The sequence below is a fragment of the Typopeltis vanoorti genome, chromosome 3, assembly GCF_054136105.1.
Source record: "Typopeltis vanoorti isolate ZY-2024b chromosome 3, IOZ_Tvanoo_1.0, whole genome shotgun sequence".
NCBI classification, from domain to species: Eukaryota; Metazoa; Arthropoda; class Arachnida; order Uropygi; family Thelyphonidae; genus Typopeltis; species Typopeltis vanoorti.
In genome coordinates this window covers 143,011,121-143,038,618 of record NC_143551.1, presented here as the reverse complement: position 1 = coordinate 143,038,618, position 27,498 = coordinate 143,011,121, and the positions used below count along the sequence as shown (strand labels likewise).

Here is a 27,498-nt window from a genome sequence, read left to right as displayed (position 1 = left end):
TCGTAATGGCGACGTAAATTGTATTCTTTTTGGAACTGATATTCCCTTATTACAAATAAAACATACAATTTTATTGCGCCCAACACCACAAAAGTACATAATTTCCCATTTGTCTTGAAAAACACATCCTTCTTTGTCCACTTTTCTTTTACTCTTTGTTAAAGACATGGCTTGCAGTTTAATCTCTTAATTAAAATCACTAATATAATTTTATTTACAACTTTACTTCAACAAGATGAATTTTCGTATGAAAGCAACACTCAAAAGTTATGCAAAATTCTAAACGATAGGTATTGATATAATGTAGATCTAACAAGATTGCTAACACACAAATAAACAGGTTTTATAAGCCGTACGTTAGTTTGTCTCCATCTATATTGCAATATGAACTGCACAGATGTGCATCAGAAACATCAGAATACCGAAGCGCCACCAACTGTCAGCTGGCAAACTAAATTTACTGATTGTAAATTGTAGATATGGACTGAGCTTATGCGCACATAAGCTCAGTCCATATCTCTGTGTCTCTAAAATTATAAGCACCTTACTTACAACAAATACATAATTGAAATGTATTCACAGGCCGTGTAAAATTGCTTCGGGGGCCCACAGGCCGCCAGTTTGAGACCACTGGACTTAGTATTGCTGGATATAAATTCCAATTTATACCATATAGTGTAATGTTTTGAACAGCTTTCTTCTTGACACCTTGTCATATGCCTTCTTCAGATCTGTGAAACTTAAATACAAATCCTTGTTATATTCCCATGATTTCTCAGCTAATTTGTCTTAAAGTGAAAATCTTATCCTGACAACCTCAATTGGGCCTGAATTCACTTGTTCTTCACCAAGCTTCCCTTCCACAATTTTTCTTAGCAGTTTTTCAAGTATACTTGCATAAATTTCACCAGGAATACTCATTTAGGGAAATACTTCTGTATTTCTCACATTCAGTTTTATTTCCCTTTTTATACTATTATGCTATATTTATATAGCATAATATATATATACACACACACACACACTATGATATTAGTCACTCCATCCAGATGCAAAAAGATAAATCGAAGGAAATTATTTTTTGGGGGGGTGGGGGCGCAAATGATTTGAGAAGCAAAAGTATTCTGTGAGGTAAAGGAGTTGTTAGAAGAGGCAAAACTGAAGAGCGAGAAGGTGAAGATTGTAAGTCTCCTACCATGCTATGATAGAGGCAAACTGAGGAGGGCATTGCTAGCTAATGAGTCTTTATGTTACCGCTAAAGTGCAGAAATCAGTTATTCTGCAGATTAACTACGGTGATCCGTTAATGTGCGGAAAATTGTTTCATTTCTCAAATTACCTAGGTAATCTGCACATTACCTACTAGGCACTCGTTAAAGTGAAAATAAGATCTTTGCTGGAACAACAGCAACGTTTCTGTATGTTTAAATTAAAATAATGTTATTTATTTATTTTTTGATATCTAAAGAATCAAGTTAATACAATCAACAAATTAGTTGATAGAATCAATCATCAATCAATTAATATAATACAAGGAATCAAACGGTTTAAAATATTATTACAATTAAGAAAAAAAACATGATAAAATTATGTTTACTTATTAAAAAACCAAACTAAAAGTGGAGGGAGAGGGGAGGGAAGGAGTAGGGAAAGGAAATGAGAGAAACAAACTTTCGAACTATAACTATACGGAAGCCGTTAATGTGCACATTACCTAGGTAAAATGCGGAAAACTCTTGATTCCACACGTTAATGGTGCAAATCAGTTAATCAGCAGATTAGCTAGGTAATGTGCACATTAACGGTTTTCGCACTTTAGCGGTAACATATACGTAGGTTGTGTAGAAAGAATGATGTATTCCATCCATCCACAAATAGCTCAGATGTGAATATACACCCTCTGTCCAAAAAGAAACCAAACTTTTTATAGAAAATAAAACACAGGCCAATTATAATTATTCAAATCATTTATTTCAATCAATATACTCTTCCTCAGCTTTGATACAGCATTTGGCACGGTCAATTAATTTGTTAAATGAGTTTTTTATATCAGTTTTTGGGATACTGTTGAGGGTTGTTGTTACTGCCGCTTGAACATTTTCAGTGGTGTCGTATCGCTTTCCTTTCATCGGCAAAGAAGTCATGGGAAGAGAAAGAAGTCACAGGGTGCTAAATCAGGTGAATACGGCGAGTGATCTGAATACCTGAATTTGGTTTTTGCTCAAAAACTGTCTCACAATATTTGAACGATGAGATGGTGCATTATCGTGCAAAAGTGAGCAGCTACCTGCATCACAATATTCATGCCGTACTCGACGAATTTTTGCTAGCAATCGCTTCAAAACTTCGAGATAAACCTCACCATTGACTGTTTGGTTAGCCGTAATGAATTCTTTGTGGATAATGCCCTTGGAATCATAGAAACAAATCAGCATTGTTTTACTTTTGACTTCTCCAAGCAACTTTTTTTTCAGATGCCCCTCTTCTGGTGCTCTCCACTCAGCATTGGCACTTTGTTTCGGGCTCATACTTAAAATACCATGTTTCGTCACCAGTAATGATCATTTCAAGGAAGTTTGATTCTTTACTTTTTAATGTAATTTTAATGAGGTCCTTGCAGTGTTCAATTCGATACTTTTTTGGTCGTCAGTCAACTTGTGGGGAACAAATCGCGAATTCAATTACGAAGGCCCAAACTCTCAGTCAAAATGTTGTGCACAGTTGATTTTGGAATCCCCAATTCATCTTCAATCAATCTCACGGACGATTTGGGGTGTTTTTTAATATGAAATCATGCGCTATTTGGATGTTAACTTTGCTCAGTCCAGCTTTTCGTCGTCCTCAAGCGTCTCACGACCACTTTGAAATCGCTTCAACCATTCGTAAACTTGAGTATGGGATAAGCATTCATCACCATATGTTTTATGAAGCATTTGATGCATTTTGGTAAAACTTTTCCAAGTTTAACACAAAAGTCAATCGCAGCTCTCTGTTTGAAACTCATTTTCCAACCATTTGGCAAAACACACTGTCATTCTTGGCACTATAACTTCTTGGCTTCTAATGAAACAAATGTCATAAACAGTTGACACAACACTAAGGAAAGTTGCTGCTTTCGACAACAAAAAGATATAACATGTGGCTCCACTAGTTTCTTCCATAAAGTTCAGTTTCTTTTTGGACAGAAGGTGTATTTCATGTGCAAAACATTGTTTTGTTACTTGGGAAAACGATTAAAACCAAGTATATAATTTCTTGGTGTGTATCTTTAACATATAATAAACCCAAGGTTAAAAAAAACCTTCTACAAGAATGATGTAGGATTTATAGATCTGTGGTCAGTATTTGACAGAATTAAGGAGTTGTGCAATGCTGATGGACTGCATCTAAATGGTTTTGGTGTTAGGTGTCTTGTGAAAGAGCTTTGTTCATCGAGCATGCTGAACTGCAAATTCAAGAAAACTTAAGCAATTAGAGTTGGAAGCAGGTGAGTTTGTGTGAAGGCACCCATGAATCGAGTGAGTGTGAGAATGACCAATTGTGGAATCTTGTCTCTCAAGCAGAAATATTGAATAGGGGTAGTCAATTCAGGAAGTAAAAGTGGATGGGGAGACAGCAGCAGATATGTAGTTACAGGGATAGAATATGAAGGGTTTAGTATTTTCAAAATCAATAAATTCTTCACTGTTAATCTTGGTTGTCCCCCAGAACTACACTTCAGTACATAAAAATGTATTGGAAGTAGTTGTTGCTTGATTACCAGTGTGATATTTCTATTCTATTATACCATTAGGTAGGACTCATATCTTGGTAGATCTTCTGTGTAGTAGTATATTCTTTCAGGTTGAGGCCAATAAGTGAATTGTTCCTTTGACCATTGTAATTGGCATCGGAAGCGTTTGGAATCTATACTGAAACAAATCTATCAAGTATGCCTCTATTTATAAAATATGAATAATAAGCAACCTGCTTTAGTTATTCATGACATTGACTCCAAGATTTATTCAGTTCAGAAAGACCTTTGCGACAATCATAAATGATCATCACTTTTGTATAATGTTTTGAGATTTTAATTAATAGTTTACCTGTTCTTTAGTAGATTTTTAATTATATATATTCTTGTTGTATATATACCTTTAATATTGTGTTAGGGTAAGAAAAAATATGCAATTATGATAATTGGATTATAAAGGTGTTGTTTTTGTTACGTTAAATGTAGCCATAACACTTAAATGTTAAATGTTATGGCTAGTGTGACAGATGCCTGTATTTCAAGCTTAAGCCTACCAAAAATTGTTAAATATGTATTCAGCATAAATCATAGTGAAGGTTATTTATTCCTGATACAAAAATTTATAAAGTGAGAAATATTTGTTGTTTAACCTTCCTGCTGACTATGATATGTTTAGCCTTCAATCATATCATGAATGCAAAGAATACCATTCAAATAACATGAAGTTTAATATGGCTGATATTATTCATCCACCATGGCAATTTGTATAGTTAATGTTAGCTGCTATGATACTATTGCAGACCAATGAAACAAACAGTTTGCCTCCCATGTTTATATAGTTTTGCATTTAAATGATCTTCATCTACTCTTTTTTTTTTTTATTAAGTTTTTACATACTGTTATGCTTTTGAACTGCTAAGTCTGGCTTATGATTTGACTATTCATAGCTGTATTTTAAAGAAAATTACAATTTAGACTAAAATATTATCTAAAATAACTTTAATTAATATTTCCAGTATTTTCAAAGTCAAATTGCCATCATCAGGGAACAAAAACATAAGATACATGCATGCATGTATATTTTTGTTCCATGATAAAGGCGATTTGACTTTGCTAAAATACTGAGAGTATTATAAATTTAGTTTAATCCTTTATCCAAGCGTGAGCAAACAAAGTTTGCACCTGAAAGTATCTTCAGGACTGGGGCCAGGTAGTACAACACCGGGCAACTCGTAGCAAAGGTGGACCAAGCTAACATCACTCCTATCTCAGTATCTCCCATAATGCAAAACACATCTCCTTGCGGATATGTATAATGTTATACATTAAGGGAAGGGCCATTACCCTTCCCTTAATGCATATTAAGGGAAGGGTAGTGGCCTATAGTCTAACCAAGTGAAAAATAAACTTTCAACATCTTTCTCTAAATCCAGAGTAATTTAATAAAAAGGTGGCACACCTTTTGGCAACTCCTATAGGTAAAGATGACCTCGCTATTGCTTCTGCCTGGTATCTCCATGTCTTGGCCTGGCTCCCACTGAAGAGACCTCAATAAAGGTCAAAACTAGTCTGGGTAGTGGCCCTTCCCTTAATGCATAACATTATACATATTCGCAAGGAGATGTGTTTTGCATTATGGGAGATACTGAGATAGGAGTGATGTTAGCTTGGTCCACCTTTGCTACGAGTTGCCTGGTGTTGCACTACCTGACTCCAGTCCTGAAGATACTTTCAGGCGTAAACTTTGTTTGCTCACACTTGGATAAAGGATTAAACTAAATTTATTATAGTCTAACCAAGTGAAAAATAAACTTTCATCTGAGAGTATTAATTAAAGTTATTTTAGTCTAAGTTGTAATTTCCTTAAAAATACAACTTTTGAACTGTTAATAAAAGTTTATCCAGTAGAGAAGCTCAGTTGCTGTAGAGTAGTTATTTCTTCCAAAATTTGGTTGTCATCCACCTTCAAGACACCACTGTAACTTGAATATTAGTCATCTTCAACTATTTGACTTCCTCTCATTCCTGACAGACTATCCCTCCATTTCATTGAGTATATGCCAATTCTTCTTTTTCCCCCCAGTACTTTACTGTATATTAGTGTTTTAAGACATCCCTTTCCAGTCCTTCTGTGTACCCAGAGTATTTAAGGAATCTCAAAGTTCTACTGCTCTTTGCTAATACCCATCTGTTTGTCCATTTTTCAATATAAGAACCTCTCAACAGCCTCTCCTTAACATCACATCCCAAAAGCAATTATCCTTTTCTTATCAGACTACACATTCATAAGTTGCTACTGAAATAACGACTAATTCACAATCGTTAACTTTGTTTCTGGAGTGATTGATCTATCATTTCAGACTTTAACTAGTCTGTGATTGTAGCTTTAAGTTAATATCTGTGGGAATTGCATTATATTTTAAAAAGAATGATAAATCAGCTATAAAAATAAAATATAGTTCTTTTGAACATTATGATCGGTTCCAAACACAGAATCTGGCTATCCTAGCCATTTCTTCTCTTCTTCTTTTGATGTCTTCTGAAGAGCAGTTCTTCATGATCCTTCACAATTAAATTTTCTGACCTCCACAATTATTTTTCCATTAAGATAAACTTATTTTTCAGGCCATTCTATGTCTTTGAAGAACTTCAAGAATCATAGTCTTACTAGGGTTCTTGTTAAAGTCCTTTGCATCAACCCTTCTCAGCCATTGCTTTTCTAAAACTTAAATAAGGCTGAATCTTTTTCATCATTTTTTTTTATTATATTTCTGTTATTTAATTCTAGAAATCTAGAAAATTATCAAGAAGCTGAGTGGTCCTCTATGAGTCACTTAGAAGAACATCTTCAAGAGATAGAGGCTACTTTGGATGAGGAATTTGGTAGTGATTCAAATTCAAACTCAGGTATTATAACTCTTAAGTTATCATTCAGTGCATTATGTTTCTTACATTACTTATAGCATTTATTGTCTCCATAAAAACAAATCAAATTAATTAAGAATGAATTACAGATTGTATGCATGCAATGCAAGCTGTAAAATATTTATTTTAATCTAAGTTAGATATCAAAAACACTTTTGAGAGTTTTTACTCTCAAAAATGTTTTTGATACCAGTAACTTCTATGTGAATATTTATAGTCAGCATATTAGTCCATCTATGGCTTTAGATGATGGTGATGAAGATGCTACACTGATTTATGGTAACAGGTAGCTAATATTTTTCCTCTCACTAAAAAGCAGTGCTCCATTGAATTGAGACCAGCATTCCATGCTCTCTTCATGACATTGCCATAACATTATTATCTTTAGTCTACAAGAATTTTTAATTTGTAGCATACTGTTTACCAGCAGGATGATGCTTTCATAGATTTGCCAGTGTGTAAATAATAAGAAATAGCTCTAAATATCACTTTCAGAGTTCTGCATGCTACAGCCAGTGGCCTTAGTCCAAATCACAGCAAATAATCCAAATTTTATTATCCAGCCTTCTTGGACCAAAAGGTGACCATTAGATCCAAAGAATGTGTATAACACAACACATCATTCATTAGAACCTTCCTTTCAGCATTTTGCATTTGTTGCTATTGTGTGGGCTTATACATTGTAGCTATATCATTAAAATCTATTCTCCTTAAAATTAGGACCACTCCAGTTCAGATTATCTTTGTATTGTTTACAAAGATGTACATTCTTGTTTGAAGTATATCAAATATTAAAAATCAAAAATAACAGCATTCTTCCCATACATTAAGATACTTCTTCACCTCCAGCTTTTCGTCTTACTTCCAAATCTCCCATATGGCATACCACCCCAGGACAGATGGAGAGAAAGTTCTGGAATGAACTAGAAACTACCAAGTACCTATTCACAGATCCAATGGGTTAAACCTCCAAGATTCAATCTACCAACACCCCAGCTATTAGTCATCATATCACTGATGACTGCCCCACACACACCTTCCCTGGAGGCTTCAGAAACGTGCACTTGCACTCAAATAGTGTCATTAATTTGTTATATTTTTACCCATGCACTAAATAAGAATCATGAAAAGTACTTAAAATATTATTTCAGTTATTTACATAAAATATTATTTCAAGTATTTAAACTTTTCAGTAACATTCAAAATGTAACATCTCAACTTATTATTGGTTACTTGCTTTTCAGAAATTTCAAAAGTTTTTTTATGTGTTTAAAGTACAGTAATACTTCGATTAACACTCAGGATGTGTTCCTAGAAGACAGCGCTAAAAAGAACAGTGTTAAATGGGGTCATAAATGGTGTATTAAAATACATAGTAAATAGGGATGGGGGAGAACATGTAACCAAGAATAAACAAGTTTTACTTTAATTTTAAGTTATTTTTATATTAATTTGCAAAATATACATAACACATATGCATATTTACACAAAAATACAAAGTTTATTTTTGTGCTGTCGAAGGTTCTAGCTCTTCTGAAATTCTTGATTTTTTAGTGATGAAGTCATCTAGTGTATTTGTTTTCTTTTTCTCTCATTAAGCAATTGTCAGAGGTTGTTTCTTTTTTTAAATCTATTGAACCAACCTCTGCTAGCTGCAAAGTTTTTGCTCATATTCTGTCTTTGTTTTGAATGTGAAATACTTCTGGCCTTTTCCATGATTATTGCCTGACTTAATGGCATGTTGCATTCGGTTTCATCATCAATCCAAAAATGGAAAGACGTTTCTCCATTTCCTCTAAAACATTGCTTCTGGATCAGGTTACCTTTGTTGCAGAAGACATTGTGGTTGTGGTTGCAGTTGCTGAACACTTAATTTTGTCCTTGTTTTTTTTAAATCGTTCATATAGTAGAAGTAGACAAATTTAAAGCTGCTCCAATGTCAACTTGACGTTCACCTTTTTCTAATCACCTCAGCACCTGCATTTTAATATTGAGCAAAATGTTTTTTCATATCAATTTTGTTTTATCATCTTTACACCCACTCATTTTGAATAATTTAAAAAATGATAGCAATGATTAATTTTTAATGAACGAACAGAATTTTTGTTGATTTCCTTGGTCAATAAATTGATAGCATGGATGCTGTTTCACTTCCATTGAACAACTACACGATGTACAAGGAAAGCAAATGCATGGGACAATCATAGATTTAGGGTTTAGGGGAATTACAGTGCTACTATGAATCATCACCTTTCACTGATTGGTTCAGGAATAATCGTATCATATACGAATCATGGGAAATACAGCGATAAATTGAATCAGCTGTGTTATATCGAATCATGGAATATTTAGTGCTTTTTTACATTTTCCAGTGATTGTTCTTGTATCACCTGCGTATATTTGATTGGTTCCTCTGTCGTGACGTTCTATTTTCATGTTATATTCTAAATCCGCCATCTTGCTAAAAGTCACTTTCATAAAATAAAGGAAAACTAATTGCAAATTAATCACTGATCTAAGGGTAGAGAAATTTCTATTATACTGCGCCACTCTATCCTTAGATAAGTCTATATGAATTAGTAAGATTAATTCAAAATTAGTTAGCAGTCTTTTCACTCATTCAGGCCGATGGTATTTATTTTCTTTCCTTCTGGGATTCCCGCTAGATCCGAATTTTTGTGAACGGTGCAGTAAGAAGAAATTCAGGCAAACACAATATTTAGATTAACAAAATAAAACATTTAATATATGATATATGACAAATACATGAATTCAACTTTAAATTGAAACAACACAATCTACTTAACACAACTCGCCAAGTCTCTCATGCCAATTCGATGTACTAAACTTTCATATACAATTCACAACTTCAAAAACACATGTCTTCTTAACTCAAGTTAATATAACAAACTTCACATTTATTCAGTCTCTACAAATCTGTCAGCTCAATGTTTATATTCACAGCAGGCACTCATCTAGGTAGACAATGTTCCAAGCAAACTTATTCCGGACTTTGAGCTTCGAAGTTATATTACAGTTAATGTTAGCACAAACAAACAACTATGACTAATCTTACCAGTTACAATCTTCAATACATCAACTCACTGTGAGTACACTTATGAATTAACTTATTTACGTTAGCGGAACACACACAATAAAAATTCTCCACCGTTTAAACTGTACTACTGTTATCGCACTTCACTATTCTAAACAACAGCTATAAGGCACTGATATCCTTTCTTGTTTATTTTTCTCCAACTAATCAATATAGCCTTTTTCCCAGGGCAACATATAATTAAGTCGTAATCTTAGATTAACTGGAATTAATCAGAATTTCCCATTGAATGTCCAGTTCTTTGTTATCTGATTACGGCATCAACTCTTCCTCACAACAACAGCTGATTTCACTTATAATATTAAACTTTATGATTCACTACGTTTTGGTTCACTTCCGAACACTATTCTCATGAATTTCTGCCCTAAAGAATTTATAATTTACTTCCACTTCTTTGCTTGTATGCTACCTTCCTACTGGTTCCGCAAAACTCTCTCCTCTCTCTCTCTTACTAATAAAATCTCAATTCTCTTTTTTCTATATACTTTCACTTCTTTTTCCCCCCCGTTCGAATGCCACGTTCTCTTCGACCCGTGTTGTTTACTCATGCGTCTCCATGACAACAAACTAAACGCAAACATTTCGCTAATGTAATACAACGCTCTACTACTACATGAGTGATTACATAACGTTAAGCTTTATACACAAATATGAATAATTAGAATATTTGCTTTTCAATAAATGCGTAGTTAATATTGCAAATATAAGTTTCTATAATATTGACATAACAATAAATAAAATAGCTTAACAATAATTAATACAGAATCTATTTACCATTAACACATTTCTTTGATTAAATAATTAAATAATTGATATAATTAAGGTAGTTATATGATATCAAATTACATTTACGTTATTTACAATAAATAATATTTACAACGCAGCCTTTGTAATGGAAATTCATGTTGGATTCTGAATCAAATAATATTTATTCTATTTTCTACATAATTAGAATCCAACACCTCATACCAACATACATGTCTCAATCGTATCAGCCCTCCTCCTCATATTTGCCAAAATCTAAAGACCACATTCTCTCAATATTCCAGAGTTCTGAAGCAGTCTTAGTTATTCACCTCTGCACTTTCTCCATTGTTTTCTTATCACTAATATAGCCAGATGACCAGGTCTATGTACCGAAATCTAAATTAGGCCTAATTAGTGCCTTATACAATGAAACTATTACCTCCTTATCTATACATATCAGCATCCTTTGCATTTTAGCAGCAATTTTCTGTATAACCCTGACACTTTTGCAATATGGTAAACCTCCAATATGGTAACCCTCATTCCAGTGGCACACTCAGGATTTAATCTCGGGGAGGGACTAACACTCATGATTTAATCTTGTGGGGGGTGGGGAGTTGAGTAGACGATTTGAGAATACACACTACGCCTTGCATATGACCTATGACTGAGCATCTGCAGTGATCGCCAATACATGATACATGATTGCTGTGATCTATGGCCCGGCTTCGGGCAAACAAAGTATCGCCCGAGCACTACTTCGTTCGCCTTGCGTTCACAACAGCCGTGATTTCTGAGAGCCAGAGGGTGTTCCCACCTTACATGACCACTAATTCATAAGTAGTATAGAAATAAAAGACACGACACAACATAAATTTTAAAAAAATAATTTTAATTAGGAAAAGATTTTTGAAAATTTTTCTAGTCTTCTTTCCTTTTTCTTTTGGGGGGGCCAGAGCCTCTTGGCCCCCTCCCTGGGTGTACCAATGCCTCATTCCATCTTCTCTGGCCAAACTGCATAACCTTACACTTAGCAACATTGAAATGAATCCCCCCATTTTTCAGCCAATAGCACCAATCCAATCAAATCGTCCTGTAACAACACATCAGAACTTCCTTACATGCTGTGAACTATATCATTGATATATAATTTAAACAACAGTGGGCCCTAAACAGAACCCTGTGGTATCCCACTCATCTTCCTTTTTTGGAACACTGACATCAGTACACAACTCACTGGCTTGGCACCTTTCAGTCAACCATCCCTGTAACTAAGTTACTAAATAACTATCATCAGTTTTGACAACAGTTTAAACAATTTTTATGTTTTCCATGTTTATATCTTATAAGAAATTTCCTATCAACGTCTATAATTAAGGAGTACAACTTTTGCATGTCCTCATTAAAGTTCCAGCTTTATCATCACTTAAATGCAATGAGAACATAGTGATAACCAAAGCTGACAAAGGGCATGCAGTTGCAGTTTATGACAAAAACAAATATTTTAGAAAATTTAATCTCCTACTTCAGGATCGTTTCACATATAGATGCATCTCCAGAGATCCATCTCAATTGCAAATCAACAAACTTTATATTCTTCTGGACAGAATTCAGTCTTGGGATGAAGATAATATCAAAAAGTTGATGTTCATCATGTCCGGAAGGTCTCAATCATCCCGACTTTATGGTTATGTTCCTTTAAGACCAATTGTTAATTGTATATGTTGTCTAACCTATAAATTCGCATAACATTTGTCCAAGCCTCTCTCCACATTTACTGGCAATTCATCTTCCTTCATCAAAATTTCAGGGATTTCGAGAATAAAATATGTTAGAATTATCTTTTCAACCTACAGATCTTTCAATTAGTTCTCACTTTTAATTAGTTTCACTCTTCACAAACATCTCACTTGATGATATAGTTTAATTATTATGTTATTACCTAATGATTATTTGATTTTGAAATAAATTCAGGGTATTTTTCATGTTAAAGTAAACTTTATGCCTAGTCTAGTCATAAGTACTGTTGCAACTTCAGTGACAGTGCAAACCTTTACTTTTTCAATAAGTCATTTACAACATTCAGCACATACAAACCACATATAATGTGCATATTATAATGTGGATATAACAACCTATCTAACAGATAGGCTTAGGTGTTGATGGTTATTCATGGCTTATTTTTAATAGTATTAATAACACCAAATGAACTATTTTATAAAAATATGTTTTATTAACTTGCTTATATTTGAATATAAGCTGAATTTCAAATCATCATCATGAGTAAGTGAAACAATGCAATTGTAACAGACAAAAGATCTGAAGTCCTATTTTGGCACCCTCTGATGTTGTAAAAAGAGGGTGCCAAAATAGGACTTCAGGTCTTTTACTCATGATGATGATTTGAAATTCAGCTTATATTCAAATATAAGCAAGTTAATAAAACATCTTTTTATTAACTTGCTTATATTTTATGATAAAAACAAATATTTTATCATAAAATATTTGTTTTTTATGATTAATGTGGGAGTTGCTCTTAAGATAATAGCCTCCCAAATTTTTGGCAAATTAATGCAACCATATTCGTTCAGGTTAGGAGAATTTTTCATAGCCATGGCCGACTCAAAAAATAATCTTTCAGGTATGTAAATGTAATGACTTCTGAATAGTACATTACTTTTCTTCCATCTAACCCTGTGTGAAGAGTTGTTCAAAGCATGGTCTGCCAGACCTGACTTGCCATAATAATGGTAGCAAACATATTTTTTATGTTCTTCCAGGTGGATGTTAACAGATCTTCCTGCCTTCCCATAGTAGTCCAAGTCACAGTCACAAGAAACTTCATACACTCTAGGGTGTGCTAGAGAGTGAAGTTTATTCTTAGGCAAGCAGATCTGTGTTGCTAATTTAACACGAGGTTTGAATGTGGTGCAAAAGGCCATGTTTCATTAATACTTGGGCTATCTTTTCTGATGTACCTCTGATATAGGGAATAGAAATGGTAATGTTGTGTTCCTGTGTATTAGAGGAGGGAGAAGTAATGGGGCTATCTAGTATTTTTTCTATTTTGTAGGAATTGTAGCCATCAGCCAAGAAAATATGGCACAGATATTTATTGGAGTTCTGTGGACAGAGCTATATCATTAGAACAAATGACTGGCCATGTGTATAGGTGTTTTTAAAATGCCATACTGTTGGACCTGGATGATGATGTGATTGTTTATGTAAGTGTAACCATTAAAAATAAGTCATGCATATAGCAGCACTCGATGTTCAAAATGTATCCTTTTTGCCTTCATGCATGCCCAAAGTCTGTGAAACCACATATCAATGAAACACACACAACATCCAACGGAAACACTGCTTACTCCAAATTCACCTTCATGCTGGCGATTCCAGGGTGTCATTTCTTGCAGGCTACTCTCTTAAGTTCAGAACACAATTTGAAGCCCAATGGATTCAAATTGGAACTTCAGATAGCCAATGAGATGGTGATGTGTGGTTAGTCACATTTGCCACCAACCACTGTTGTGTAGTCCTCGCCTTGTGTGTAGAGACTGAGCCCTGTTGGAAGGACCACTGCCTACTTTGAAACAAGTTGTTCAGGGTCTATACCACAGGTTTCAGCATGGAGTCTTGACACTCTTTGGTGGAGGTTTTGACCCCTTTCTTGCAGTAATGCAACTTGGATACCCCTCCTCCCTGATACATCACCCCCAAACAAACCATTGCTGATGTAGAGTTATGACCTCTCTGAATCTTGAGTCTTATGGCACATGCTGTGTGACCATCCGGAGGCATATAACTGATCATTTTTTTTGGTCAAACAACTCTTTAGGTGAAAATTTTCTCATCTTTGAAGAGGATATTTCTGTGTCTGTTGTTCACATACTGCCAGAGAAGTGCCTTTTGATTTTATCACTCTCTGTTGCATAAGTTTTGGTGTTAGGAAGTGTCCAGTAGAATAATGATACTCTAACCCCAGGTCATCAGTTAGTACACGTGACATTGTTCTCTGCGAAACGTTCATCTCTCACAACATCACATCCTGTGTTCTCACAGGAAATTTGTCAGAAGTCTTCATAAATTTTTCTTCATAGCCTTCAATGTCTTTTATATCCTAGAAGAAAAGTAACAAATTATTACAGTTTCATGAAACATGGGGGGGTTAAAGGGTTTAAGCTATTTTTTGTTCTAAGTGTTTATGAGAACTTTTCACCCCCCCCTCATATAACACATCTGTAAAAAAAAATAAGCCTAACATTATAAGCCACTTCACGCCAGTCCTTATTTCAAAATCATTCTCAGCGGAGTTGCTGTGGAGTAACACGACTTTTACTTTCTTTATAAATTTCTTTTATTCTTTTCACATATTTATCAGCAATTCCATAGCTTCTGAAAAATAATTATTCATAATTGGATATTAGTGAACATTGTCAGTTTATAAGGCTGAAAGATAAATTATTTTTGCTAATACTGAGTTAATATTGTTTTATCTGTTTTATAAGTGTGCATGATAGACTGAGTTATTTAGATTTAAATAAGCTGTGTATACTTCCTTAAAGTATATATACTTATATGTTATTGTCTGTATGACACCAATGTAGCACAATGGCAGCCAAGATCTGAGTTAAATTTGTGATTTTGTCCAATGTAAAATTTGTGAAATGTATTTCAAAAATTAAAGGGTTTAATTTTTGATTTATGAAAAGAGAGTGAAACTGGTGAATGAATGCATAGTTATGTGTTCTGAGAGTGAGTGTGTTCTCTCCACACTCACTTCTGAGAGTGAGTGTGGAGAGAACAGATTATGTAATTAGTAGAACAAAGAATATTGATAAAAGACTGGAAAATGCTAATGTCGGTGCTAATATTGAAAATGTGATAGCAGAAAGTCAGGAGAATGTAGATCTGAATAAGGAAATAGCTCACTCTGATGTAGGTAGTCCTTCACAGTACAAAGCACGAGATTAACCAAATGGAAAAGAGGGGGGAAAAAGTAAGCGGTTTGAGGTAAAAAAAGAAGATCATATAAATAAATGAGAGAGAGCATAAGAAGATTAATTTTTTTTATATGAAAGAGGAGTATTTCATGAAAACACAACAAAATCTTGTTTTCCTGCTGCAAAAATTAATAACAATATTATTATTATTATTATTATTATTATTATGTGACACCTCCAGGGAGTTCAGAGACTCATTGAGAGAGGGCACCTACTCTACAACTGAATTCACCAACTACACCAATGCCATCTACCACCAACCACCACCACTAGTATTTTCACAGAGCAGTCACAAACATCCATGCCCATGGCAGGATTCAAACCCACAGCCTTTTGGTTGGAGAGCAGATATGCTAACCACTCGGCCAACCAGGCCAGCAAGTTATTAGTAATTATTTTCACTGGTATTAACATTTTGAGTCCTATTGATGTAAATATACATCACTACATATATATATATTTACAGTAGGTCTAGGACTCAAAATGTTATTGACCTGAGAGGTGAAAAATATTGTATAAGGGAGAACATGAAAGAATTATTGCAGGAAGCGATAAGGAAGAGCGAGAGGATGAAGTTTGTAAGTCTGCTGCGATGCTATGATAGAGACAAACTGAGAAAGAAGGTGATGATAGCTGATGAACTAATACATAGGTTGTCAGAAGGAATGATGCAGAATTTTTGGACCTATGGTCTGAGTTCGATAAACGGAAGGATTTGCATAATGCTGGTGGATTCAGAGTTAGGTGTCTAGAGAGTGCTTTGTTCACTGCGGATGCAGAAGCATAAAGTCAGGGTGGATACACTTGCCTCTATCCACCCTGATGTACAAAAATGTGGAGTCTAGTCTCTCAGGCAACAATATCATATAAGGTAGTCAATTTACGATGTAAAGGTGGTTGTGATCGAAGGAGATGCTACAGTTTCTATATACTAAAACTAGAAGTATAGAGAATAAAAAGGAGGAGTTTTTGTCACTGGTTAGTTTTTATATTCATCCTACATCCTCTATTTTATGTAACAGTGTTTCATATAATATCCTGTCAAAATGCTTTATCAAAGTTGAACAATGTCACAGTTTATTCATTCCCTTTTTATGTTTACCATTAAATGTTGAGATCAATAGAAGCATTTGCCCCTCAAGGATGTTTGTGTTCCAATGTTGATGCTACATAAGCTTTGCTTCCTTGCATCAGAATTTATTCTCATTCTGTGATTGTTATACCTGTAAGCATTTTTCTGGCAATATAGTTTAGGAGAGGGTGGGGGGGGGGGATACAGATTGCTGATAATGGTATCAGTGCACACACACATGTATGCACATATACTTTGCATATCAATTGAGGAATTGTTTCTTTAACTAACTTAAATAAAAATTTGTAGACACTGATTTGTACTTGGATGTTATGTAATGTTTTTTCACAAAAGCTGTTCACCAACTGAAAAGGTTAATAGTAAACCAACAAATTGTTCTCTCCCCTTCATTACCAATTATAGACAATATATAACTGAAATTACTTCTCATTTTTTTATTTGAGTGAATTATTTCTATAGCTGCAACAAATTAGATGCTCTGAGTGTGGGATACAATTTACCAAAGCTTAAACTGTGTCTTAATGATGTAAATTTTTCATGTAGTACTATCATATCTTGTACACCACTTTGAGAGTGTATGTCAGGAATTTGATGATGATGATGATGATGATAAACTGTGTCTAAAAATGCCATGTAGCAAGATTTAAACATATTTATATCTTGGCATTATATTTGAAATTTTTCTTTGAAATTCAATGCACTGAAACAAAATCTCATTCTTGATGGTTTTAAAAAAAAAAAGACAAAAGGAAATATACCAAAATTTACCTTTCAAAATAGTGGTTTTCTCCAGTAAGTCAGAATATGGTGTGAGTGAACTGAAACTAACAATGGTACAGATTGTGGAGGCATTGCACCATTTGTCACTAATACTTTTTTTTTTCTTTGCCTCTTATTTTGTAAATCAATTGCAATTAAATAAATATAAAGGATTTAGATTACTGTATGTAAAATTTCAGCTGATTTAGTTGTAAATTGTAGAATTTCAATAGGACAAGCATTTTATGCCATTAGAGAGATTTTTCTTTTTTAAATACATATAAACTAATGAAATGTTTTATATTTCTTTTGATTTCAGTTTTCCAGACAGATATCTCTTTTGATAGTAATGTTTATCTTCCTATGCAAAAAAGTGCTGTGTATGTTTTTCAAGATGCACCTGTTTTGTAGATCAGGGACTGACAAACCTTGAGTAGAACCTTGGAGTTATAAAATCAAATGACTTCAAATCTGCTAAGGATTCTCCAGTTCAGAAACTTGGAATGCTTTTTAGGGACTTTTTGATATATGTGTAATGGGGATATAATCTGTAAGTTTCATGATTTTTGATTGCTAAAGACATTCTTTGTTTCTGCATAATTAACAAAAATTTCCATTTAGTTTTATGCCTTTTCTCAACTTATTCTTAATCTTCTATATCTTCATTGTCCTTTAACCACCTTACCAGCCATTATGGATCAAATACACATCCTCATACGCTTCGTATCCATCATGTATTTCAATGTAATATCAATGGTATTACAATTTTAATATGCACTTCGCATCCATGATAACATTGACGTCTATAGACGTCTTGGCCGGCAGCGTGGTTAACACTCTCTATTGCAGTTGATGAAATGATAATCATCACTTCAATTAACTCATCATAGTTTGTGCAGTAAAAGTAGCATCATCATCATCATGCAATATTCAATCACCAATTGGGTTGTTAGTGATGCCATTGAACAATTCTTTCTTTCATTTGTCTCTTTTCTTCAAAGTCATCAAATTCTTAGAAATGTAACATTGCCATTATAGGCCATATTCTGTAACAGGCATGCTCTAACTTAGATATTTATTTCGTGCAGAAATGCACAAAACATTTCTCACTTTTCTTGGTGTATGCACAATGGCAAAAAAAAAAAAAACTGGACTAGGCACTTAATCAATGTTAGTGTCCAATCTACTATTACATAGAAGCATTAAAAAAAATTATAAATATATACATAGACAAAATGAAGTTAGGAAATATTAGCAGATTTAAAAAGTACCATCTCCCACAAAGGGATAGACCATTGCATCTGTTTAAGTCAACAGGGGAGATGGTACTTTTTAAATCTGCTAATATTTCCTAATTTTATTTTGTCTATATATATATATATATTTAATAAGTTAGGAAATTATTGATCTTATTTAGTTATCTTACATTAGCTACTCAGGTGGCACTTTTTAGAATTATCTGTTATTGTTTAATTGCCATTTTGTGATCTTGCACTGACAATCTCTCTTATACTTAGGCAAAAATTCTACATTAATAAAAAAAAAAAAATTTTTTTCATGAGTTTTCCTTTGTTTTTATAATTCTTTTAAATAGATGATGCAGTCTACCATCTGTGGATCCCAAACCTCACACTTTTCATCCTATGTTAATTCCCATTCATTTCCCCATCTTTCTAGCTTATTCAGATCATCCTGAAGTGCCACTACTTTGGCGGTATATCAAGTAATCTTCCATGGCCTCACGTCATCCGAACTGAATACCTCCTGCAGTTAGTTACAATCAAGTTATAATTTTATTGTCACCAAATGATGACATTGACAATAAAATTTATTTATCCTGCCATACTAAAATTCCTGATAATGAATGCAAAGATTTTATGTGAGAATATCTTTCATTCATACAATTATCATGATATAAAATGATAAGTCAAAATTTGACTTTTTTCAAGAAATTGATTATTAGGCAATTCTTTATCTTCACTGTCTCTGAGAGAGAAGAATTAAAGGAATATTTAAATTCTATTACAGGACTGTTTATATTATCAACTATAGAATTTTTTAAATACAGAACTGCCCACCATCTGTAGCAGCATAGTATTAGTATAATACTTAAATCTGTTTTGAGAAAACAGCCTTTGCAGAATGTATTTACAGTAGTAAATTAGCTGTCAGATTATACAGTAGTTTTAGTTTATTCTATACTGCAATATCATCATCATCAAATTCATGCCATGTACCCTCAAGGGGTGTATAGGATATGATAGTACTACATGAAAAAAAAATTATATCATTACTAACTTCCTATCTACAATTTTCTTCCAAATCAGTCTGTTACTTGTCAAGACTCCAACATTATCGGATCTTATATTTCTATCGTCTAAGGCACTTTGTACTGTATCAATCCACCTATATCTTGGTCTTCCTCTGGGTCGTTTTGCTGCCAACCTGGCAGAGAACACTTGTTTTGCTAATCTTTCCTCGCCCATTCTGTTAAAGTGACCATACCACCTGAGATTAGCTCTGCTAACGCATTCCTGGATACTGACAATGTCAAGTTCTTTCCTAATATCCTGGTTTTTAATATGATATTGCCATTGATGCCATCTGTTCATGCCTATAATCTTTCTCAGGGCTCATATCTGCGGTCTTTAGTCTTTCGTCAAGTGTTTTACTTCTGACCCAGCTCTCAGATCCATAAGTTAAAACTGGTTTGAACACTGTCTTGTATACAGCTAATTTAGTGTTCCGACTAATTTCTCTCTTATTCCATATGAATTTATTCAGTTGACTTCCCACCATACCAGCTTTGCTGATTCTGTTGTCTATTTCTATATTTAATTTACCATCTTCACTAAAAATCGTGCCTAAGTAGCTGAAATGTTTTACTTGTTCCACAGGTTCTCCATTCACAACACAGTTGACATTTTCAATTATTCTGCCTATTTTCATTGTCTTTGTCTTTTTATTGCTGACCTTCATACCATATCTATTACAACAGTTATTCAATTTAGTCGAGAATCTTGCAGACTTGTTACGGATTTATTTAGAAGTATAACATCATCTGCATAAAGCAAAGAGCTGACATTAACGTCTCCAATTTTGATATCATGTTTAATACCACTTTCCTTCATAATGTGATCCATATAGATAATGAATAACAGAGGGGATAATGTACATCCTTGCCTCACACCAGATTTAACATTAAACCATCTTCCTGTACTTCCTTCAATTCTAACTGCTGACTTACAACTCAAATAAAGACTAAGTATTGCTTGATATAATGCCCCATTCACACCATATAACTACAGCATATTGAATAGCTTCTCTCTTGGCACCTTGTCATATGCCTTTTCCAAATCGACAAAACTTAAATACAGATCTTTGTTATATTCCCATGCTTTCTCGACTATTTGTCGTAAAGTGAAGATCCGATCCTGAGAGCCTCTATTTGGCCTGAATCCAGCTTGTTCTTCACCAAACTTTTCTTCCACAATTCTTCTCAACCGTTTCTCAAGTATACTTGCATAGATCTTGCCAGGAACAATCAGTAGGGAAATACCTCTGTAATTCTCACATGCAATTTTATTTCCCTTTTTATATATGGGTACTATGAGAGCTCTACTCCAATCATCGGGAATTCGTCCCTCTGTCCAGGCTTACTGAACTATGCAGTGCAGCCACTGTAAGACTCTTATAACCACCATATTTCAGCATTTCTGGTCGAATATCATATACTCCTGCTGCCTTTCCAGATTTCAAGCCTTTGATTGCTTTTTCTACTTCGAGTATGGATATGTATTCGTGACTGCATGCCTGGTCAGTGTTTTTTACCACTGTGCTGTCATCACAGCTTGTTTCGTTTAGCAGTTTTTCAAAGTAATTACCCCATACTTCAAGGGTATCTTTTTCTACCGTTTTCATGTCACGTTTATCATCTCTAACTCCTTTTACAGCACTCTTTCCTCCATTCCTAAGCTTCTTCAACAACCTCCAGAATATTTTACCACCTTATTGATTTTTATTTTCTATATTCTTGCCAAAGTCCTCTCATGACTTTTGTTTAGCTAGTTTTACACAGTGTTTAGCATTCTTGCATTTGTCTCTATATTCTCTAAGAGCACAAGCTGACGTATTTGACAGGAACTTTTGATATGCTTTCTTCTTTTCCTTCACTGCCTTTTTAACTTCCTGTGTCCACCAGGGAGTTCTGATGTTTTTATCCTTGCAGACAACCTCACCACATGCCTCTCTGGCAGAATCAATCAATGTTTTCTTCAGAGTTTGCCACTGAATCTCCAAGGTTTGGTTCCTGTTCTCAAACTCTTTCATTTTTTCTTCAATAATCTTTGTGTATTTTAATCTACAGTTCACATCTGAGAGCTGCTCAACTTTTATTCGCTTTAAAACTTTCTTACATGTTATTCTTTTCAATATGAAATTCAATTTTATCCTGTTCAAGACTAAATAGACTAAAAATAAAAAATGATGGTACAACATGACATACTGCAATATTGGTATTATATCATAACTTTTTTTCTCTTTACTCTTGTTGAATTTTCACATATTCTTGACTTCTTTTAACTTTTGATAGCATAATTTCTTTGAATGCATTTAAAAGAGCTGTATTCTAATGCACTTACTAAGTTTTTGTTAGGATATCCTGCTTAACCAGACTTGCAAATATTTGAACAGAAGTGTTGATGTTACCAAAGGAACCCAAACTAAAGTATTGCAAATTTCATGTAAACAAAAAGAGTTTAATTTGTGAAATTTGGTATACAGCTTTCCTCTTTGTTATTGTAACTAAAAGTATCATAAGACATTTATTTTATATTCCCCTTACCCACCCACCCACACACACACACAAAAAAAAAAAAAAAAAAAACATCAGGTGGTTAAATGCTTATAGATATTGTCTTAGAAAAAAGAGCTAGGACTGTCATATTTGGTATTATAATTACTTAAAGGTGTCATAGCTTTATCATAAACACTTAAAGGTGTGGAATTTACAATTAAGACAGGGTACATGTGGAATTATCGGGCTGGTAAGTATGACAAGCTTAAGAGCTTGATTGGTTCGGTGACATGTCATGTAAAACTGCAAGGGCTGGATGTTGATAGTGCATGGGAGGCGGTTAAAAAGTGTTTGCAGGAGGCAATGGCTGACTGTATACCTAGAGTCCAAATAATAAATCAAGTTGGGATTAAATAGATGAATAACACCATTAAGCTTGAGCTGGAAAAAAAGAAACAACTGTGGAGAGAATTTAAGGAGAAAGGTGACTTGCAGGCACATGAACGGTATAAAGCCCAGGCCAGAAGGGTAACAAGTGTGGTAAGAAAAGCAAAAGTGGATTATGAAAGAACATTAGCCATGCAGCCTAAAGAGAATCCCAAACAGTTTTTTTTTGATATGTTGCAAGTAAAAGAAAAAATGTATATGGCAGATTGTTTTTAAAGAATGCCGATGGTATGGTGGTAGCCGAATCAGTTGATGTAGTAGAATTACTGAGTGAGCACTTTGCAAGAGTATATCATCCAGGTGGTGATATTGCAGAAATGGAAGAACCAACAGCTTATACGGGAATTGTGGTGAATGAAGTGGAGGTGAATAATCTATTACAAAACCTCAATGTCAATTCATCTGTGGGATTGGATGGTATACCAGCTCGTGTCATACAAGAAGTGACTCAAGAATTGTCAGAGCCTTTGACCATTTTGTTTAATTTGAGTCTCGGGTGTGGGTTAGTCCCAAGGGGTGGGGAAAGAGGGGAAAATAGTTCCGCTGCATAAAGGAGGTTCCAAGACTGCTGTTGAAAATTACCGGCTGATCAGCATATCAGGAATTGTTGTCATTGTCTTTGAGAAAATAGTCAGGAGGAAAATACAAGATTGGATAGATGAAAATGGGGGACAGCTTGGTTTAGTGAAGGGTAGATCATGCCTCAGTAACTTGCTCACGTTCTATAACACAGTGACGGCTGAACTGGATAAGCGTAACCGATTTACAGTGATTCTACTGGACCTTGCTAAAGCGTTTGATAGGATACCACATGGAATTCTAATCAGTAAACTGCAGCATATGAGAATGGACATAGGGTTGGTGAGATGGATAGGAGGGTGGTTGATGGAGAGATATCAGAGAGTGGTTTGTTCAGGAGTAGAGTCCAAAAGACGGCCTGTGACTACTTGTGTGCTGCAGGGTTCTGTTCTTGGACCACTACTGTTTAATTTGTTCATTAACGATATAGGAAAGGATCTGAGAGGAACTGTGCATCTGTTTGTGGATGATGCAAAGTTAGGTAGAGCAATAGCGAATGCTCACGATGTCAAAATATTGCAGGATGATTTGGATAGTTTGGAGGACTGGGCTAAGGAGAATGGATGTCAATTTAATGTGGAAAAATGTAAGGTTTTGCATTATGGGGTGAAAAGATTAGCAGCAGTATATCACATTGGTGGAACTGTACTCCAGGAGATTGACGAGGCCAGGGATTTTGGAGTGTTCGTGGATAGGGAGTTGAAGTTTAGGGAACACATTGCAAAAGTGGCAAAATCAGCTCATCAAATCACTTGGTTGCTGAAAAACACTTTAACGAGCAGAGACTCCATCTAGACTACTGTGCCCAGATATAGGCGCCAGGGTTTCTTCTCGATGGGGAGAAGGCGGAGAGGATCCAGAGCTGAGTGACCAAGATAATAGTAGGACCATGGAATGAACCTTATGAGAACAGGTTGAAGATTTGTGGGCTGCAGAAATTGGTTGATAGGCGGAAAAGGGGTGATATGATTGAGATATTCAAATTACTGAAAGGTTTCTATAAGATTAATTCAGAAGATATTTTTGAGAATAGGACTGGTAGTGGGAGGACTAGGAGCCATCCATGGAAGATTGGTGAGAGTATGGTTAGCAAGGGTGTTAGAGCTAGGTTTTTTATTTGGAGAGTGGTAAATGAGTGGAATAAGCTGCCAGAGTCTGCTGTGGGTGCCATCACTGTAAATGAGGTGAAGTATGATAGATGTGTGAATGTTGAATAGTTGTTCTTGACATGATGTTGGGCCTCCCTCGATGAGTCTAAGGACTCCTTGGAGCTGCCCGTAATAATAATAATAATAACTAAAAATATCATAAAGGTTTGGCTCACCTTTTTCCCAACCTAGGGACTCAGACCTTGCAGAATTATCCTAAAAAAAAAAAAAAAAAAAGTATGATCTCAGTTGTTTTGATACACATCCTAAAAACACCAGGAAAATTTGTTTGCTAAATTGTGGATTTTATCTGGATAAAAACAGCTATGCACACCAAATTTAGTATACATCTCCCTCTTATTGCAATTGAAAACATCATAAGGTTTTTAATTCCACTTGTCCATATACGTAGCAGAGGTTTTGCAACCTTTTCACGTGTGGGATTGATGTTAAAATTTAAAAAAAAAAATTCATAAACCATATTGGTATTTTTGATTTGTTATATTTTTTAAAATAAACTACGAATATATAACAGTAAATGTAGCTTCTCCTAACCATCTTGCAAGGCTAAAATTCGATTGTTAATTTAGTTGTTAAAATTCTGAAAACATACCTGAATATTCTTAGAGATAAAGATGAATATCATATTTATAATATAGCAATCTACCATTTATCTAACCTTCAACCAACTTCTGGTACAGCACTGTGTAATTATACTTCAATTAGCAGAACCACAAATTGCATTCCTGATGTGGTTGGTTGAATGGTAGATTATTGTATTTTCTGTTGTTTAGTACTGAACTTTATAGTATGGCAAAAATTAAATAGAAATATGAAATAGTAGCAAGAATTAACCACAAATAAAATAAAAATATTACAAACTAAAAAAAAAAAAATCCTGCAGTATACATGATAAGCCATCAGTATGAATTCATATACAGTGTAATGAAATAGCCTTCATATGGCAAAATTTAATTTAAAATAAATCAAACTAAGTACACAATGTTTCATCCACTGTATATGAATTCAGCTTGTGTCCCCTGGAGCGCACTCTCATATACAAAGACACAAGCTAATTACAGTTCATACAGCATAACAGAGTCACTAATTTGGTCAACTATTAACCCTACTGGTGTGGGGGGGGGCAAACCTACATCCAAGTTAAGGGCCTTTTTTATTTACAGCTGAAGATAATTCATATTATCCTAGTTAGAAACACTGGTTAATGCTTAACAGCATTAATGGTAGCCTAATTATTTTGAGGTACCTGTATTTGAAATAGGTACAAATGCCTTACTAATTTGTGCTTAGAATCCTGAAGTTGGAGACTGTTGGAAACCTAAAATCTTAATTATTTGTCACCTGCTTGAAAAAGTTATGTGGATTGAACATGTGCCATCCAGATTTTAGGCCATTGTTGTCACTGTTGAGGTGAGGATATGTGCTAACCACTCGGCCAGCCAGGCTGTCAGCACATCTACTCTCCAGCCAGAAGGCTGCGGGTTTGAATCCCGCCGTGGGCATGGATGTTTGTGATCATCTTTGGAAATACCAGTGGTTGTGGTCTGTGGTAGATGGCGTTGGTGTAGTTGCGGTCAGTTGGTGGATTGAGTGGCGAAGACAGAGCTGTAGAGCAGGTACCTTCCCTTGATGAGTCTTTGGACTCCCTGAAGGTGTCATATAATAATAATAATAATATATATATATATATATATATATATATATTCATTTTATCACACTTTGCTTTTGCTGAGAGTTGACTGCATTATATTTTCTGAGGATAAAAGTTTCTTCAAAAGATTCCTTCTTTGAAAAGCATAATGCATTATTAAAATATAGTTTGTTTGAAATAGCATCAGATAGACAGTTTCAAAAAGAAAAAACCTCAAATAATATTTCTACTTTTAATTATATCAGTTTGGCCTTTTAAAATTCTGATTAAAAATTCTTATTCTTATTATTCTTTTAAAACTGCCACTGCCCTGCTTATTTGAGGCCTGAAGTGCTTGAAAAAAGTGCAGTATTTGGTCTCTAGAGCAGGGTTTCTGGACCAGGTAAAAATGAATTTAAAATATTCTATAGGTTTACAACTATAGTACATAATGTACTATAGGTGAAAGTCACATAAGAAAAGAAAAAATATGGCATCATGTAAAATAGTACCTCATATTTCCCATAATTGCACTGTTTGTTTATTTGTTCTACCTTTGAGATGTATTTTATCATGCTACATGTGATATCCTTTGAATCTCATTTATAAAATGTTGCAAACCTTTCATACATTTGGGTGTGTACCAGAGATGAAATAAACTGGAAACCTTCTTCTGGAGACTAAATGAAACATTTTTCAAGCCACTTAAGATGCATTATTAGTCTCATACTATCCTACTTCAGGTAGTACATTAGCTGAATTATCTAAATATCTTTGGTAAATGAAATTCATGTACCACTTAAAAGATATTCTCAACATCCATGCCTGCAATGGGATTCGAACCCATGGTCTGTTGGTAGGAAAGCAGAATCGCTATCTGATTATCCAGCTGGTAACTACTAAAAGAGTGTTGTTTTTTCAACTACTAAAAGATTTTGTGATTTCGCTCTGTGCTACATGTAGACATTTTATGCCAAACTTTACATGTTATTCTTACAACTTTTTACTTGAAACCTTTGGGCTAATCAGGAGAATTACAATTATATTATTTAAATGCTTGTAATGGCACCTAATAATAATGTTCATTCATTCATTCATTAGGCCAGGAAGATTACACTAGTGAAGAAGAACTCTATTTAGAAGATCTTTATTGTACTGCTTGTGATAAAATTTTTAAGTCTTCCAAAGCGTAAGTATTTATTCATAATTTAAAATGCTTTATGTACATGCAGATGACTTTTATTGTAGCACATATTGCTATAATATGCTCACTCACTATATCAGATACCATAGTTGTTTGTGATTATCCAGAGCTGTATAGGCATGGTACTGTTCTTAAGCAAATTCAGTGTAGCAAACTGGCCACTGAAATCAAACATTCTTGTGGCTCCTATGGATTTGCTATAGTGAGAAGCAACTATAGTATATGAGAGAATATATTCCTTTTTGAATCTTAAATATAAAACTAATTTTGCATAATTCAGTTTTTATTGCTTGTATGGC

General features: G+C 34.4%; 1 protein-coding gene across 2 annotated transcripts in view; it reads left to right on the top strand.

Moving 5' to 3' along the window:
- Nucleotides 1–27,498, top strand: part of LOC150108623 (dnaJ homolog subfamily C member 21) — a 308,358-nt gene that overhangs the window by 197,057 nt on the left and 83,803 nt on the right. For both annotated transcript variants that reach the window (XM_090416082.1, XM_090416083.1), the window contains 2 exons: nucleotides 6,522–6,640; nucleotides 27,097–27,184. In XM_090416082.1, the coding sequence (XP_090272208.1) occupies nucleotides 6,522–6,640; nucleotides 27,097–27,184 (207 nt within the window). The remainder of the gene's footprint in view (nucleotides 1–6,521; nucleotides 6,641–27,096; nucleotides 27,185–27,498) is intronic.